General features: G+C 35.0%; 1 protein-coding gene across 2 annotated transcripts; it reads left to right on the forward strand.

Annotated features, from left to right (window-relative positions):
* Positions 1-2,140: 2,140 nt before the first annotated feature.
* On the forward strand, positions 2,141-11,130 carry LOC106325882 (truncated transcription factor CAULIFLOWER A-like). Of its 2 annotated transcripts, none has more exons than XM_013763933.1 (8): positions 2,141-2,523; positions 9,368-9,446; positions 9,547-9,611; positions 9,724-9,823; positions 10,010-10,051; positions 10,310-10,351; positions 10,539-10,660; positions 10,847-11,130. In XM_013763933.1, the coding sequence occupies exons 1-8, from the start codon at positions 2,339-2,341 to the stop codon at positions 10,959-10,961; spliced, it is 750 nt and encodes a 249-aa protein (XP_013619387.1). In that variant the 5' UTR covers positions 2,141-2,338; the 3' UTR covers positions 10,962-11,130. The 2 variants fall into 2 exon arrangements, with proteins under 2 accessions (XP_013619387.1, XP_013619388.1); XM_013763934.1 differs by having other exon boundaries at positions 10,856-11,130.
* Positions 11,131-15,244: the final 4,114 nt, after the last annotated feature.

Genomic DNA, 15,244 nt, shown 5'->3' on the forward strand with positions numbered 1-15,244 from the left:
ATCTCGAGAAAGAGTCGTTCGATGTGACTTGATGCACATCGTTCGATATGACTTGATGCACATCGTTCGATACACCTTTCAAACAATCGACGACACAACGATAGTCGCATCGATCGACGGCTCATCTAGCAAGCTTTGCGAGCGGGTTTGAAGCTATTCTCTAACCTTCTAGACCAACTCTCGTTGTTATCTAGTCTGTTAGATCACGCTGGCTATTTCAGGTATTGAGGGTAACAGTTGGTTATCTCAATTAATCCTAAGATCTAAAATGAGGGTGATCAATCCTAATTTTAGCATTAAGCTCAACAAGCATGAAAGAACAATCAAAACACCTTTTTAACAATCTTATTAGAAGCACACACTTTCAACCTTTATGAGAAACCTAAATCTAACAATTGGGTTTACTTGGACATATTCATGAGAGACAAAGTCATGATAGTTTGAATAAAACTCAAATGAAATATTGAACACATAAAGTAAGTGTAATAGAAATAAAGGAGTTCAAGATCTTTTCTGTTATGCAGTCTCAGATCTATCTCTCCAATCCTCAGCTCTTCTAATGGTAGTCAAAATGCTTCTTCTCCCAACTAGGTCTTTTGGCAAGTCTACCTCTAAAATGATACAAAACCCTAGTACATATAGCCTCATAGACGGCTAAGGGCTTAGGTTGCAATTAATAAAATTTATAGAAATGAAGTCTTCTAATTTCGTGATTAATCCTCGAGTTATCCAATATCGATCGATGACGCTGAACGGCTGTCGATCGATTTTAATTGGCTCCGGTCGATCGATATTGTCCTTCAAGCGTCGATCGATTCTCTACGCGTAAAAGTACTCCACAGTGTCCCAAAAGCATCATTTCCTTCTATCAAAAGCATCATTTCCTTCTATCAAGTAACTGAACATGTAATTGCTTTGAAAAGACTCTAAAACATGATAAATATATCTTAAAACACTTATATACCATGAGTAAAAATGGGTGAAATCCATGGTATATCAATGATATTAATACTCGTGGATATATTCGATATGAATAAGAAAGAAGTGTACGAAAAAGACATCAAAAACAACAACAACAACCATCTTCAGTTAAACAAAAACAAATTTGGACAATATTTGAAAATTTTGAAGGATCCGGATCAAAGTTACTTAGCTATTAGTGTTGTTGTATTATTTAAATTTGTGTAATAGTTATGTCTTTATGTAATTTTTAAAGTTAGTTTGTTATGTTTTTTTTTGTATATTATTGTTGTCTAAATCTAGTTCAAAATATTTTAAATCTTATTTTAAAGTTTTATGTAATTTTATGTGTAAAAGTCAAATTCTGTAAACAAAATTTAAAATATTTATGAGATATGGATTAAAACAATAAACGAAAAAAATATTTATGAGTCATAAATGTGTGTGTAAGGACCAAAATGTAAATAAAAATATGAAAATTCAAATTTGAAGTTTTGAGTAGTGAAACTTCAAATATAGAATTTCACTCTTTAAAACTTCAAATTGTAATTCGTTTTTAGAGAGAAAAAAACTTCATATTTGAAATTATAGAGTGTCTTTTGGAGATGCTATAACCTGAAATATCGTGAACAAAATATGTGTAAATTATTAGTTGGTCTTTCATCTATATCCTTCATTGTCTCTCATTTATTTTTATTTTATTATTATTATTTTTTCACTACGAGATTTAGGCTAGAACCTATATATTCTCCAAGTTCTTTTTTTCTTAATTCCATTTAAGGGTTTCCAAAACTTGTTTTATCATACAAATAAATTATTTTTTATCCTGTGGTGGTTAACATTACGATAGGTCAAGTTCTGTATTAATATTTTAAATATCTATCTAGTTATCTATTCATATATTTAGACCAATCGGTCAAAAGATCCAATGGATTCACAGCATTTGTTAGTAGATCTTTAATCTTGATAATAACAGGTTCTATATTGAATTAGAACCGGCCAAACTCCGTACAATAAAAAACATCAATATTAGTTAATTAATTACTTCATTAACTGATATAGTAATGATAATAATTGAAGACTATTTCCGTCACATTGACATAAATACTAGTTTTCTTCTTTCACTTTCCCTAATTGTATCATTTGATACTTTCTCTTTTTTTCCTCCATATGCCATTGTGTGTCTAACATATTTATATAAACCAAGTTCACACAAACAGAAACTTACATTAAAATCTTGCGTAGTTTCTCATCTTACTCTACTTTTTTTCTTTTTAGAAAGAGAATCTAGGGTTCTTCTTCTTCGTTTTCTCCTCGTGAAGGTTGTAAGGTCTTTTTGTAGCTTTTTTCTTTGGTTTCTTGAGGAAATTTTGACGGAATGGGAAGGGGAAGGGTTCAGCTACGGCGGATCGAGAACAAGATACGGAGACAAGTGACGTTTTCAAAGCGAAGAACAGGTTTGGTGAAGAAAGCTCAAGAGATCTCAGTGTTATGTGATGCTGATGTTGCTTTGATTGTCTTTTCTCCAAAAGGCAAGCTCTTTGAGTACTCTGCTGGCTCCAGGTTTGAATTTCTTCAAGAACTATTACTTAATTTACTTTTAAGAAAAAGATCTCATATCTATTCTTGGAGTGGTGGGTCTAATTAGGTAGTGGATATTGATGTGAAATAGAGTGAGGAGTGAGATATTTTGATCAAATTAAATAGATGATTCACAGACATGTATGTGTGCGAGAGAGATTAATACACATGCTTAGTTCATACATATCTGCTTAATTAGTTCTTGCTTCTCTAAGTTAGGGAAGAACATAAAAATGAAATATTATATATTCTACATAAATCAAATTAATTAACATAAGCATAAGTGAGTATAGAAAATTATGTGATCAAACCAAAACTGCGAGATATAACAGCGATTGTTGAGAATGTGCTAACTGTAAACCAAATAAGTTGAATACATATGCCATAATATAATTATATATCTTTCTTTTAATTTACGTGTGTATTTTTTCTTCAAGCTTACAAAAATGGTGGGATTATAGGAAAATGGCTGAAGAGAAAATTAAATTTGTTACAAAATCTACAAAAATTTTTTTTTAATTCCGACCTGCAGGGTTTGCACCAGTGAGTAGATCTTATAATGTTCAAAGGTAGATTACGTTGGCTATTACTCATGTTAGTTTAAAGTTTTTTTTGGTAACCTGTGTTAAATTAAAGTTTGTTTTATATGTTTTAGTAACTCGAATTCAAAAGATCTTTCATACAAAATAAGTCTGATGAGTTTTTAACTAACAAATTTTGGTACAAACAACTTAACATAATTAAAATTTGTAGTCATTATTTTATCTGAGAATTCAATTATAAATGAACAAATTTAACTAAAAAGGCAATTGCTTTTTAATGAATCGTTAAGGAGAACATACATAGAAAGATCAAATTAGAAAGGTAATTGTTTGTTTTAGCTTTTATTATTTGTAAGTTATACTGTAATAGTGTAATAAGATGGATAATCCCTTATTTCTATTGGAATTTCGAATATGAGATAAAAGTTTGCCGAAACAGTAAAACTAATACTAGGAGACATATTATGATGACACCGTTCAAATTATCCCGATGTCCTAGGTTCATGTAAATTACAATAGCTCTCATCTTTTGATAAACACTATCACTAATTAGTGCTAATGAAACGGAAAAAGAAGTAACCCTACTATATATAGGAAGAACATATCATAAAAAGTTTTAGTGCAAATTATCATCTTTATAGGGATGGATTCGTATTGAAAATAACTATATGTACACAAAATTACTAAAGAGAGAAACCAAATCTACTATATATAGGAGTGAGCTTTCAGTCATGATTTTAATAATAGTAAACAGGAAGTAAGATATACCGAAAAATGTTGTTGGAAGCATGGCAAGCCTTTGTCATGGAGCTTTGTGCCTTGCTTTGTTCTTTTTCTGGTCAAACCTAGGACTAACCTCGATCTTCACATGAAAATATATACACCATAGAGGTTATGATACTCACTTGTTACGGAATACAAGCTCATAATACTCATGTTCTTTTCACTGTTTATATGATTAATCCTTGTTCATACGCATATGATTCATTCTTGTTCATGACTCAAGAATTTTTTATCCAGTTCACTGCCGCAGTGCGCTACATTTGGGGTAGATCCAGGATCCACAACATCTACTATGAAGTATCGGAAAACACATCCGATGTGGTTTACAAGATCATTACTCTCTCTGTCCTGGATATATAAACCCTAGAGAGTATAAAGAGATTACAAGAGAAGTACATGGCTAAGAGCTAAGCCTAGAACAACATATCTATGTCAAGCTTACTCTATCTCTCTAAGAGATGCCATGGACGCACTTCCTGGATGCTTGAGGCTCCTGCCTCCTAGAGACTTGGCTTTCGCCATGCTTAGCTTTGCTTGGAGATTTCTGTCGTGATCTCTCCTTCTTTGTATTAACACTTGACCTAATGGGCTTCAACGATTAGGCCAATATGTTATCCGCGCGTAACTTGTGCAAGCCGGCCCAACATTGAACATGTCTGATGGGCTTTGACCAAACCTCACAAGACTCTACCTGTTTGGTCCAAGTCCATAACCATTCCTTTGTGTCGATCCTTCCTGATGCTTTGAGCAAACCAGCTCATCTTCTGCATCTCCTTGTCTTCTCTTATCTCTTCTCACTTCTCTCAGCTCCATCTTGAGCAAAGCTTGAAGTCCCTTCATGATCTTCTTGAAACCTGCATAAGCTTCATCTTATACACCACAACCTCTTAAGTAGATTAAACACTTAAATCCACTTTGCCCCATCAATGAACATAGACATCACACCTGATTAAAGGTATGTGACAATCCCATTGCCATTCTGAATTTTCATCACCTTCATCTAGTGTCTTGAGTTGCGAACCCAGCTGCTACACTCCAAGTGTCAAGCTCAACTCCTCATTGACGTCGTGTTAGTTCATATCTTGTTACTCCTCGTGAACTTATCAACAACACAACCATGCTGTCAAAATCACGAACCTGTTCAAGTGCTTGAACAGAAAACTGAACATCTTTCTGCAAGTTGATTTCCTCCTTGGCCTTTCGATTCCACTCATGTGCATTAAGCCTTGAATCAAAGTCCTTCAATTCTGTAAAACATCCTTCGAACCATATATGCTTCAGTCCTGAAACAACTTCTGATTCTCTACTTGTTTAAACCACTTTATCCTTGAACACCTTTTGTACCACCATTATTTCTAACAGAACCTGCCATCCAGCTAAACACCTTGCTGAACAGACTTTCGACACAATCCTAGTGAAACCCTCATGTTGTAGTAGAACCTTGATGTCTCACTGAACCCTTTAGAACCAACTGCAAACCTTCAAATCACTAATGCTCCATATCTATGGAACAGTCTTTGAAGGACACGCCGCCTAAAACCACATGATTAGGAAGACTATCGACACAAAATATCTTTGCTCCACCATCTGATCAAACTGTTCTGCAATAACAAAACCTCCACTAGAAGATTTAGACCCCACTGCTAGTTGAATGAACTGAGCCTCATACCATCGAATCCATGATACGCCTTGGCTCTCCTCACAAGCTGCCTGTGATATCTTTATCTAGAATTCCTGATATCCCTCCTTTTCTCAGCTGTGAATTCATTATCTCAATACCCTTCTTGTATTAAGATGTCTCCAAACACAAACATGTACATCACCATCAACGACTTGAACACGTCTGTTAGTCATTGAACCCGCCATTAGCCTGATAAGTACCTGGCCATCGATGGGTACCTGGCCATTTGCTAATGGACTTTCCTGAGGACACTGCCTCAATATTCCCCTGTGATGCAACCATATATCCAGAACTCCACCGGTTATTTTTCTCTTAAATGCATTCGACTTTTCCTTGCATTTAGACCTTCATGAAAGCTTCTTTCAGTTCCATGACTTGAGCTTAAGATGAGCCTGCTTGTGGAGAACAAGTCTTAACCTTCTTGAGATGGACAAACTGTAAGACAATTCCTTGCAATCCCTGAAATTTCTTCTAACAGTTTCTCACTTTGCTTCATCTCACAATTCTTCATTTTCACCGCTCAATACCTGAGTTTTAACTTAGTACCTCACCGCGTGTTTCCATGCATCATACTCGGCTCAGTTTTTGTGGTCCTTTGTATCAAACCTCACTGCAGTGTATTCTTGATACATATGCCAATTTCACTTGTTTTGCCTACAAGTTACCTTATGTAAGACTCCTCTTACAAACTCCTTATGATGCGCCTTGTACTTGTTAACTGATCTTGACACTTCTGGCCTTGACACTCTGAACATATCCACGATCCTCTTGTCATGGAATAACCTTTCCTTTCAGCTCTTACTCCCTTGAGTTGACCATGTTGCTAACCAAAACTTTTACCATTCAGCTGAACCAATCAAGACATCTTCTAAACCAGTGACTCACTCCACCTGGAATCAGATTATATATATCCCTGATGCATCAGTCCTTATATAATCTCAGTGGCTCCACCTGAATCAAATAACCCTTTAGAAGTACCATGTCTCTGTAACTAAGTTTCTGCAACTGTTTGTTGTTCCTGTCGGCCTCTTAACCTTATCTCACATCATCTATGCCTGTGATGCTCCTGAGATTATCCCTTACAGCTTCTCATATATCAAACTCGAGTCTCATGGCGAGTTTCTCCAACTGTAACTATACTTGAACCATGACTTGTTCAAGCATGAAGTTCCGACCCGGTCAAGTCTGCAAATTTTTCCTTTTGCTTGTGAGCTCCAATTCTTGTACGAGAGCTCCACCTTAACACCTATGATCATGACACCAGACCGGCGTCCCTTACTTCTCTTCTGAGTCTATTCATCTTGAATTTCCAACTCAGACATCCTTGACGATTCCTCTAAGGTATAACTCACACACGCTTCTACTAGCTGTGGTAGCGACTTTCTGCTTCTTGAACAAGTGTTGATGACTGTTGTTTCATACCCTTTTTCCTCAGGATTACAACCAGTCGTAACAACCTATTCAACCCGATTCCGCCTGCGCATTTTTCTCTGTCTTTGACCAGAATCTTCAAGCTAAGTCTAACCTTGAATCACCTTTCTCTTTGGTTCTTACTCTCACTCACACGGGCTCACTAAAGCTACTACATGATGTTACCACAAATGGCCATTTCCTCCAACATACCCTTGTGTAGGCTTTTACACACCTTGTCCTTGCTCTAGTTGCTTCTTCGTGGAGGTACAATTTATTCCTGCCACACTGACTTGGTGACTATTCTGGCTTTCTCCTTACAACCACAAACTTACCGTGTTACTCTCACGACCTCACTAAAGCGGCTACATACTGTTACCACAAATAGCAATTTGCTCCAGCATATACTTGTGTAGGCTTTTACACACTTTTCCCTTGCTCTAGTTTCCTCTTCGTGGAGGTACAGCCTGTTTCAGTCACACTAACTTGGTGACTCCTCTGACTTTCTTCTACCAACCAGAAACCATTCTTTCTTATGCTAACAGCCTGCCACCATCTTATCTTGTGAGTAACCCGAAGTCCTTCTTACATAGTAGCAGATTCTTACACCCCTGGAGAACTCTAGCGAAACCCTGATTTCATAACTAGAAATCATCTCAACCGATTCAACTGACTCGTGAATCCTTTCTCCATAAACTTGTGCAGCTGCTGCGAAGAACGTCCAACAGTTTTTCTTCTTCTCTTGTAAACCGAAAATCTCTTTGACCTGATCTTGTAACTCGGTTTATCCTCTGGTTTTAACTCTGATTATATTTCCACGTGTGTAGAACCACGTGACCACCAGCTTCCATTAAACCTTGCGAGTTTCTTCTGTCTCGATTGGAAACTTCTTCATATGTCTCTCCTCCTCGAGACGTGGATTCCATGATTCAATGAGCCTATGCTCTGATACCACTTGTAGGGGTTATGATACCCACTTTTTACGGAATACAAGCTCATAATACCCATGTCCCTTTCACTACTCATATGATTCATCCTTGTTCATGACTCAAGAATTTTTCACCCAGTTCACGGCCGCAGTGCGCTACATTTGGGGTGGATCCAGGATCCACAACATCCACTATGAAGTATCGGAAAACACATCCTATGTGGTTTACAACATCATTACTCTCTCTGTCATGGGTATATAAACCCTAGAGAGTATAAAGAGATTACAAGAGAAGTACATGGCTAAGAGCTAAGCCTAGAACAACATATCTATGTCTTGCTTACTCTATCTCTCTAAGAGACGCCATGGAAGCACTCCATGGATGCTTGAGGCTCCTGCCTCCTAGAGACTTGGCTTTCGCCACGCTTAGCTTTGCTTGGAGATCTCTGTCGTGATCTCTCCTTCTTTGTATCAACACTTGACCTAATGGGCTTCAACGATTAGGCCTATATGTTGTCCGCGCGTAACTTTTGTAAGCCGGTCCAACATTGAACATGTCTGATGGGCTTTGACCAAACCTCACAATACTCCACCTGTTTGGTCCAAGTCCATAACCATTCATTTGTGCCGATCCTTCCTGATGCTTTGAGCAAACCAACTCTGCTTTGAGCAAACCAGCTCATCTTCTGCATCTCTTTGTCTTCTCTTATAGATCTCTTCTCACTTTTCTCTGCTCCACCTTGAGCAAAGCTTGAAGTCCCTTCATAATCTTCTTGAAACCTGCATAAACTTCAACTTATACACCACAACCGCTTAAGTAGATTAAACACTTAAATCCACTTAGCCCCATCAATAAACATAGACATATGCACCCATATACTTTCTAGCCTGTGAGATTTAAGTAGTATATGTCTAAATATTTTAAAAAATTGAAAACGTGATGAAGAAATTTAAAATTTGATCTAATAATCAATTTAGTCTAAGGATTACTGTAAATAGTGTCTGTAATCCCGCCTGTGGTGGCTCAGTTGTACTGGGTGTAAAGAAGCGCGTAATTAAACTCGTTTCTATCTTAAGTTTGATTTCACAGTGTAAACTTTGTGTGTGGGCTACTTGGCCACTTATACTCTGTTTAACTGATTTACCGACAGTAGGTTTATGAGAATCCCTTTACTCAAGGGCATGTTCTCTCTTGAAATTTTCGGGGGTTTAAAATAATAATCCAAATATCATATGTCCTAACTCCTAAGTCTATAAATATATTGTTCAAAATGTATGGAAAGGTAGATCAATGTTCTCAATTGTAAATAAACATTACATGCATATAAATCTTGAAATGTTTTTGTTTATCTTTCCAAAATAACATAAGAAAGAAAAAGAGTATATTAACTTTAAAAGATAAATTATTGATTATGTTAAACATGCGGTATGATGATAGTTTTACATTGAGTGGTCATTCAAGTTTTATTTATTGATGTTTAGCATGGAGAGAATTCTGGATCGATATGAGAGGTGTTCATACGCCGGTCAAGACATTCCTACACCCAGTTTGGATTCGCAGGTTCTTGAGCACATAAATAAATAAATATCTATTAGATATGAAACATTGTCTATCCTAAATTTGGGTAACTTTTGCTTTCTACTTCTTCTTCTGTATGTAGGGTGAGTGTTCGACCGAATGTTCGAAGCTCTTGAGGATGATTGATGCTATGCAAATAAGCTTAAGGTTAAAAAAATATTACCAAAAGATCATTCATACATTTAATACACACATTCTAAATTTAAACAATATAATAAATTGCATCTTCATTTTAAACTTGTTTGTTTCATATAACAAGGCACTTAAAAGGAGAAGAGGTAGATGCTCTAAGTATCAGAGAGCTTCAGAGTCTGGAGATGCAACTTGATACTTCCCTCAGGAGAACTCGCTCTAGAAAGGTTCTTTATCTTTCTACAAAGAGAATTATCTTACATTTTGTATACATCTACGATCTATATGCATAGATCATTTGTACAAAAGGGTTTGTGTCTAATCTTGTTCAGTGTATGTATGCATATATTTACATAGATATATAGATATACTACATCTAATAATGTAGCTATTGTTTTGGTTTGGGAACACAGAACCAGCTCATGGTAGAGTCCTTAGCACAGCTCCAGAAAAAGGTAATATACTGGTTTAGAGATAATTACTCTTTGTTGTTGTCATATAATGGTCTTGTACTTTGCAAACGTCTTTGAGGTACCCGCAGGTCTTTTTCGCGATTGGGTTGTACAAATCGTAATACTTGGACTATATATGCAATCTTCAAGATTGCTGTTCTTCATTTTTTTTCAAATAAGAAACACAAATTCATATTTTCGGTCTAGAATACTTAAGTTTCTGAATTAAATTAATAAATATAGGATCTTTTGTTGGCATAGGAGAAGGAACTCAAAGAACTGAAGAAACAGCTAACAAAGAAGGTGAAACGGATGACAAAACCTTTGACTATGCCTACATACGAGATTTGGATCCTATTTAATGTGGAGTTTAAAGTTTCAGAGATTAGTCTAAAATATCCCGATTGCATATATTTAATTTATGTTTGAATGTTAAAAGAATTCCCAAACGAAATATATTAGGTAGTTATACATATATTGAATATGGCAGGTTGATCAAGGTGAAGACATTGAGCCGCAAAACATCAGCCAAGGGTTAGACTCAACACCACCATGTGAGACACCGCACCTGTTGCCAGGACCTATTTCTCCCCACCCTCCCTTGTCTATCGGGTATAAATTCTCAACATTCTATATATTGATTTCACTTGACAACGCATATATGAAACTAGTAGTTATAATGTGTTAATATTGATTAATAATAATAGCAAGTTAATGTAGATCAACATTGCAAAATTATCATTTGTATATCCTTGATATTTTGTGTAGCCACGTGCATAATGTGTATCGTTTATGTAGTACTTATAGGGACACATCGCAAATGAATGAAGTTGGAGAAGAAGATACCGGAATCCTAATTCGCTCGAGGAATACAACGTTGCCGCACTGGATGCCTCGGCTCACTGGAGAGTAGAGGTTGAAGGCCATCTTGGTTTGTTATTTTCAGTACTTAAATTTATAGAAACTAAATAACTTCTCGGTTTAAGTAGAGAACCAAACCGAATATCATGAAATATATTCGGTTTTGGTATTCTTAGAACCGGTGTAAGATGTTCCAAGTTTTTTTTTTTTTTTTTTTTTTTTTGTTTAGTATCCTAGGCCGAGGTCCAGACTAATCCCCAAGGGGAGGTTTTTTTTTTTGTTCCAAGTTTCAAACTTCGAACTAATTTCAGAAAATTGTATCCCGAATGTGATTTTGTATATTTTATTAATGACTGTACTTTGCATTTTGTGTTCTTTGTCAGAAACATCAATATTGCAGGTTTGGAGTCGGATAAGTTTCCTTTTCTACATTTATATTTTCATTCTGCATAAAAAAAGTCGGGTGAGACTAATCTTTAGACTCTCTAGTTGGTGAACCTTTCAGAAAGTCTTGTTGCCAATAACCTTGACTATCATTTATTCATTAATCACTGCTTATTTGCCTAGATGACTTGAACCCTTGTCATGTCTTGGCTAATCGAAAGCATCTGATATAGGGAAATTACAACTGGAGAAGAATGCTAAATACTAGAGAAAGAGAGAGTCACCAAGCAAAACAAAAAAACGAAATAAGTGTTCGTTAATGATACACTAAAAATGAATCTTTGCTACTGTCATGTTTAACAGTTGTAATTGTAATATTTGAGATTCAATCCAGATAATCAGTTTACATTTTACTCTTGTGAGTTCAATATTAAGTTAAGAACAATTATGGGTTTTGAGTTTAAGAATGACGCAGGAAACAAATAACAAATGAGTAAATGGATTCAAATTAAAAAGAGCTAATGTAGAGTGAGTAACGAGTGCGAACAACCGCAACCAAGCAACTATTCAGGTTCGATTCAGTATCACTTGGTTAGAACAGCACGCTATCATGTCGCTGTTCCTTTTACCGATCAGACTCAGCGCCTAAAATGTCGCTTGGTCTGAGATCTGATGGTGAACCTTATTAAACAAGTCCACTCTGTTCACAATGCGCCTTGGCATCTACTTTCACGTGGCCAAGGACACAATGATCATTCATGCAAGATCTAGCAACCTATGACACTTTTGATGCACAAGTTAACCTAGGATCAAACGCTAGATGATCAGTTTAGTGTAAGCATTAAACAATGAATGAATGAAGATTTATTAAACAATAACATAACTATGCTCAGTTGCGATATGCACTCTATCACCCTAGATTAACAGTCGACTACTCAATCATGATGCAAGGAATCATAGAAGATGAAAATGAAATACACATGATATGATTAAGAAGAAATAAACTAGGGTTCAGGTTGTTCTTCTCGATGAGAAGGATGAACCCGTCGCCCTTACAAAAGCTCAAATCCCAAAATTCAACTTGTCTTAATAAAACTAGTGTAGCCAATAAAATAGATAGGATAGGCTTTTTATATGGAGGCGCCGATAGGTTAGAGGGAAAATAGAGTAGCTAGGGAAAAATACCAAAATATCTTGGAGGTTTCCTTATTTGCCGGGAACAGTCACTCCACTGTTCCGTTGTGGGAACAATCTTCGGACCGCTCTGCCTGGCTGTTCCGCGTGAAATCTCTCCAAAATGGCATCTTTCTTCATACATCCTCTTTCCCCTCTTCTACCTACTCCAAACCTGAAATGACTCAGAAAGGACTAGACAGACACGAGTTAGGGCTAAAGACCAATTGAAAATGTATGTACAACGATGTGAAAAACACCATATATCAGTTAACTAATGAGGGTCATCGCGGATATTATTGGTTCTTATATTTTTATACATTGATATTTTATTTTTCATAATTAGTGTTATATTTTAGATGAGTCGTAATGTAACTAATTGTATTTAATAGACCTGGACCGAATCAGATAATATGGTTATTTTTTGTACAAATATCCGAACTTGTTTCTGATATATTTGTTATTTAGATATTTTTAAGTTCCTATATATCAAAACCAAACTCATCCAAACCCAGAATGACTCAACTCAAAACCCACACATGAATTTATAATAATCAATTTCAAAACGAAAAAAACGATACTCGAAAAAAATAACTCGTACCTTGGATAGCCAATGTTCACGCCTAGCTGGTTTTATAAACTAATAAAAAAGTTCTTTTTATGTGTTTGGCTAAATTAAATGAAGGGGTATTTGCCAAAAATGACTCAAAACTTGATTTTGAATACAAAAGTGTACCCTAAATTCAATCAAATGCAAAAGTAACCCAAAAGTCTAGTAAAATTACAACAGCTCCCTTATAAACAAACAAAAAATCTGTATTCAATTTTACCATTATAACCCTCCGTTAGAGAAGACATCTTTGTAAGTCTTCTCTATGATGACTTCTTTGTAAGTCTTCCCGTTCAGTAGATCTTAAAAATAATTTTATAATTTTATAAAAAATATTTTGATGGGTAAAAAATTGAAATCATGTAATACTAAATATTTCTCAATGATGTAAATTTAGTTCATCTGAAATTGAATTATTTTCAACATAGATGAGTGAATGTATATTGGCTCATGAGTCATTTGGTTTAGGGTTTGGTAACATATGTGTATTGTATGTATCTTTAGGGTTAGATTCTGAAATTTTACCTTCATTTTTTTCTTTTTCAAATTGACTCATATATGTTTAGTAACTATCTAATAACTTGAATTAAACACTTTCTAAGTTTTTTTTTAAGTTTAAGAAAGTGTTTTTTCATAGTTAATTGATTTAGGGTCTGGAAGACTCATAGAAGACTTAAAAAAAAGTCTTCAGACACATCCCGCCTAAATTTTAGTAGAATTTGTGGTTCCCGCCTAAATTTTGGAATAATTTAGGTTTACCGCCTAAATGAAAGTCTTCCAGGAGTCTTCCATAAGTCTTACAGGAGTCTTCCATAAGTATTCCAGAAGTTTTCCAGAGAACGTCTTCCAGAAGTCTTCCAGAGAAAGTCTTCTCATGGATTAGATCTTAAAAATAATTTAAATTTTTTATTAAAAATATTTTCATGGGTTAAAATTTGAAATCATGTAATAATAAACATTTTTCAATGATGCAAATTTAGTTTCTCTGAAATTGAATTATTTTCAACATAGATGAGTGAATGTAGATTGGTTCATGAGTCATTGGTTTAGGGTTTGGTGACATATGTTATAGTATTGCTGGTATCTTTAGGGTTAGATTTGAAATCTTATCTTCATTTTTTTTCTTTTTCAAATTGACTTATATATGTCTAGTAACTATCTAATAATTTGATTTGAACATTTTCTAAGTTTTTTTAAGTTTAAAAAGGTTTTTTGCATAATTATTTGATTTTACGGTCTAGAAGACTCACAAAAAAAACTTAAAAAGAAGTCTTCCGACACATTCCACCTAAATTTAAGTAAAATTTAGGGTTCCCACCTAAATTTTGGAATAATTTAGGTTTCTCGCCTAAATCAAATTCTTCCATAAGTCTTACATGAGTCTTACATAAGTCTTCCATGAGTCTTCCATAAGTCTTCCAGAAGTCTTCTGGGTCGAAAATATTTAACCTAATTGAAATTTTTGTCTCCATATATAAAGAAAATTTACACATTCTTTATTTTCCTCTCAAATGACTCCAACAAAAATGTTATGTTTCTCACTCTAAAACTCTCCAACCTCTCTCTGATCTCTTTGAACATCAAAACACCAAATTTTATATCCATTTCTCATTTTTTCTTATGTCTTCTCACTAATTTATCTTTTTTTTTTCAGGTTTTTCATTACATGATTCTCATCTTTCCCTCTTTCAAAAGTAGATCTCTAATTTTTGGATATGAATTTATGTGTGTGTTTATATGTTAGATTCTAAAAAGCTATAGATTCAACATAGTGTGACTGTTTTGTTTATTTTGTAAGCATAAGATTTTCATTTTTGAAGTTTTTCTCTGTTTTGAAGTCATTTGAATGTTTTTGAATTTGCATGTTTTTCCAGATCTGAGAGACTTTGAAAGACTTCTCAGAAGACTTCTCAGAAGACTCTCAGTTGAAGTCATTTTGAATGTTTTTGAATTTGCTGGTTTTTTCAGATCTGAGAGACTTTGAAAGACTTCTCAGAAGACTCTTAAAAGACTCTCGGAAAACTTCTCATAAGTCTTCTTAGAAAGTCTTCTAATGCATTTTATACTAGAAGACTTCCCACAAAGTCTTCATGAAGTCTTCCGAAGTCTTCTGCCTAAAGTGGTATAAATTTTGGATATGTATTTTGTGTGTTTTATATATTAGATTC

Source organism: Brassica oleracea, chromosome C2 (genome assembly GCF_000695525.1).
Source record: "Brassica oleracea var. oleracea cultivar TO1000 chromosome C2, BOL, whole genome shotgun sequence".
In the NCBI taxonomy this organism is placed as follows: Eukaryota; Viridiplantae; Streptophyta; class Magnoliopsida; order Brassicales; family Brassicaceae; genus Brassica; species Brassica oleracea.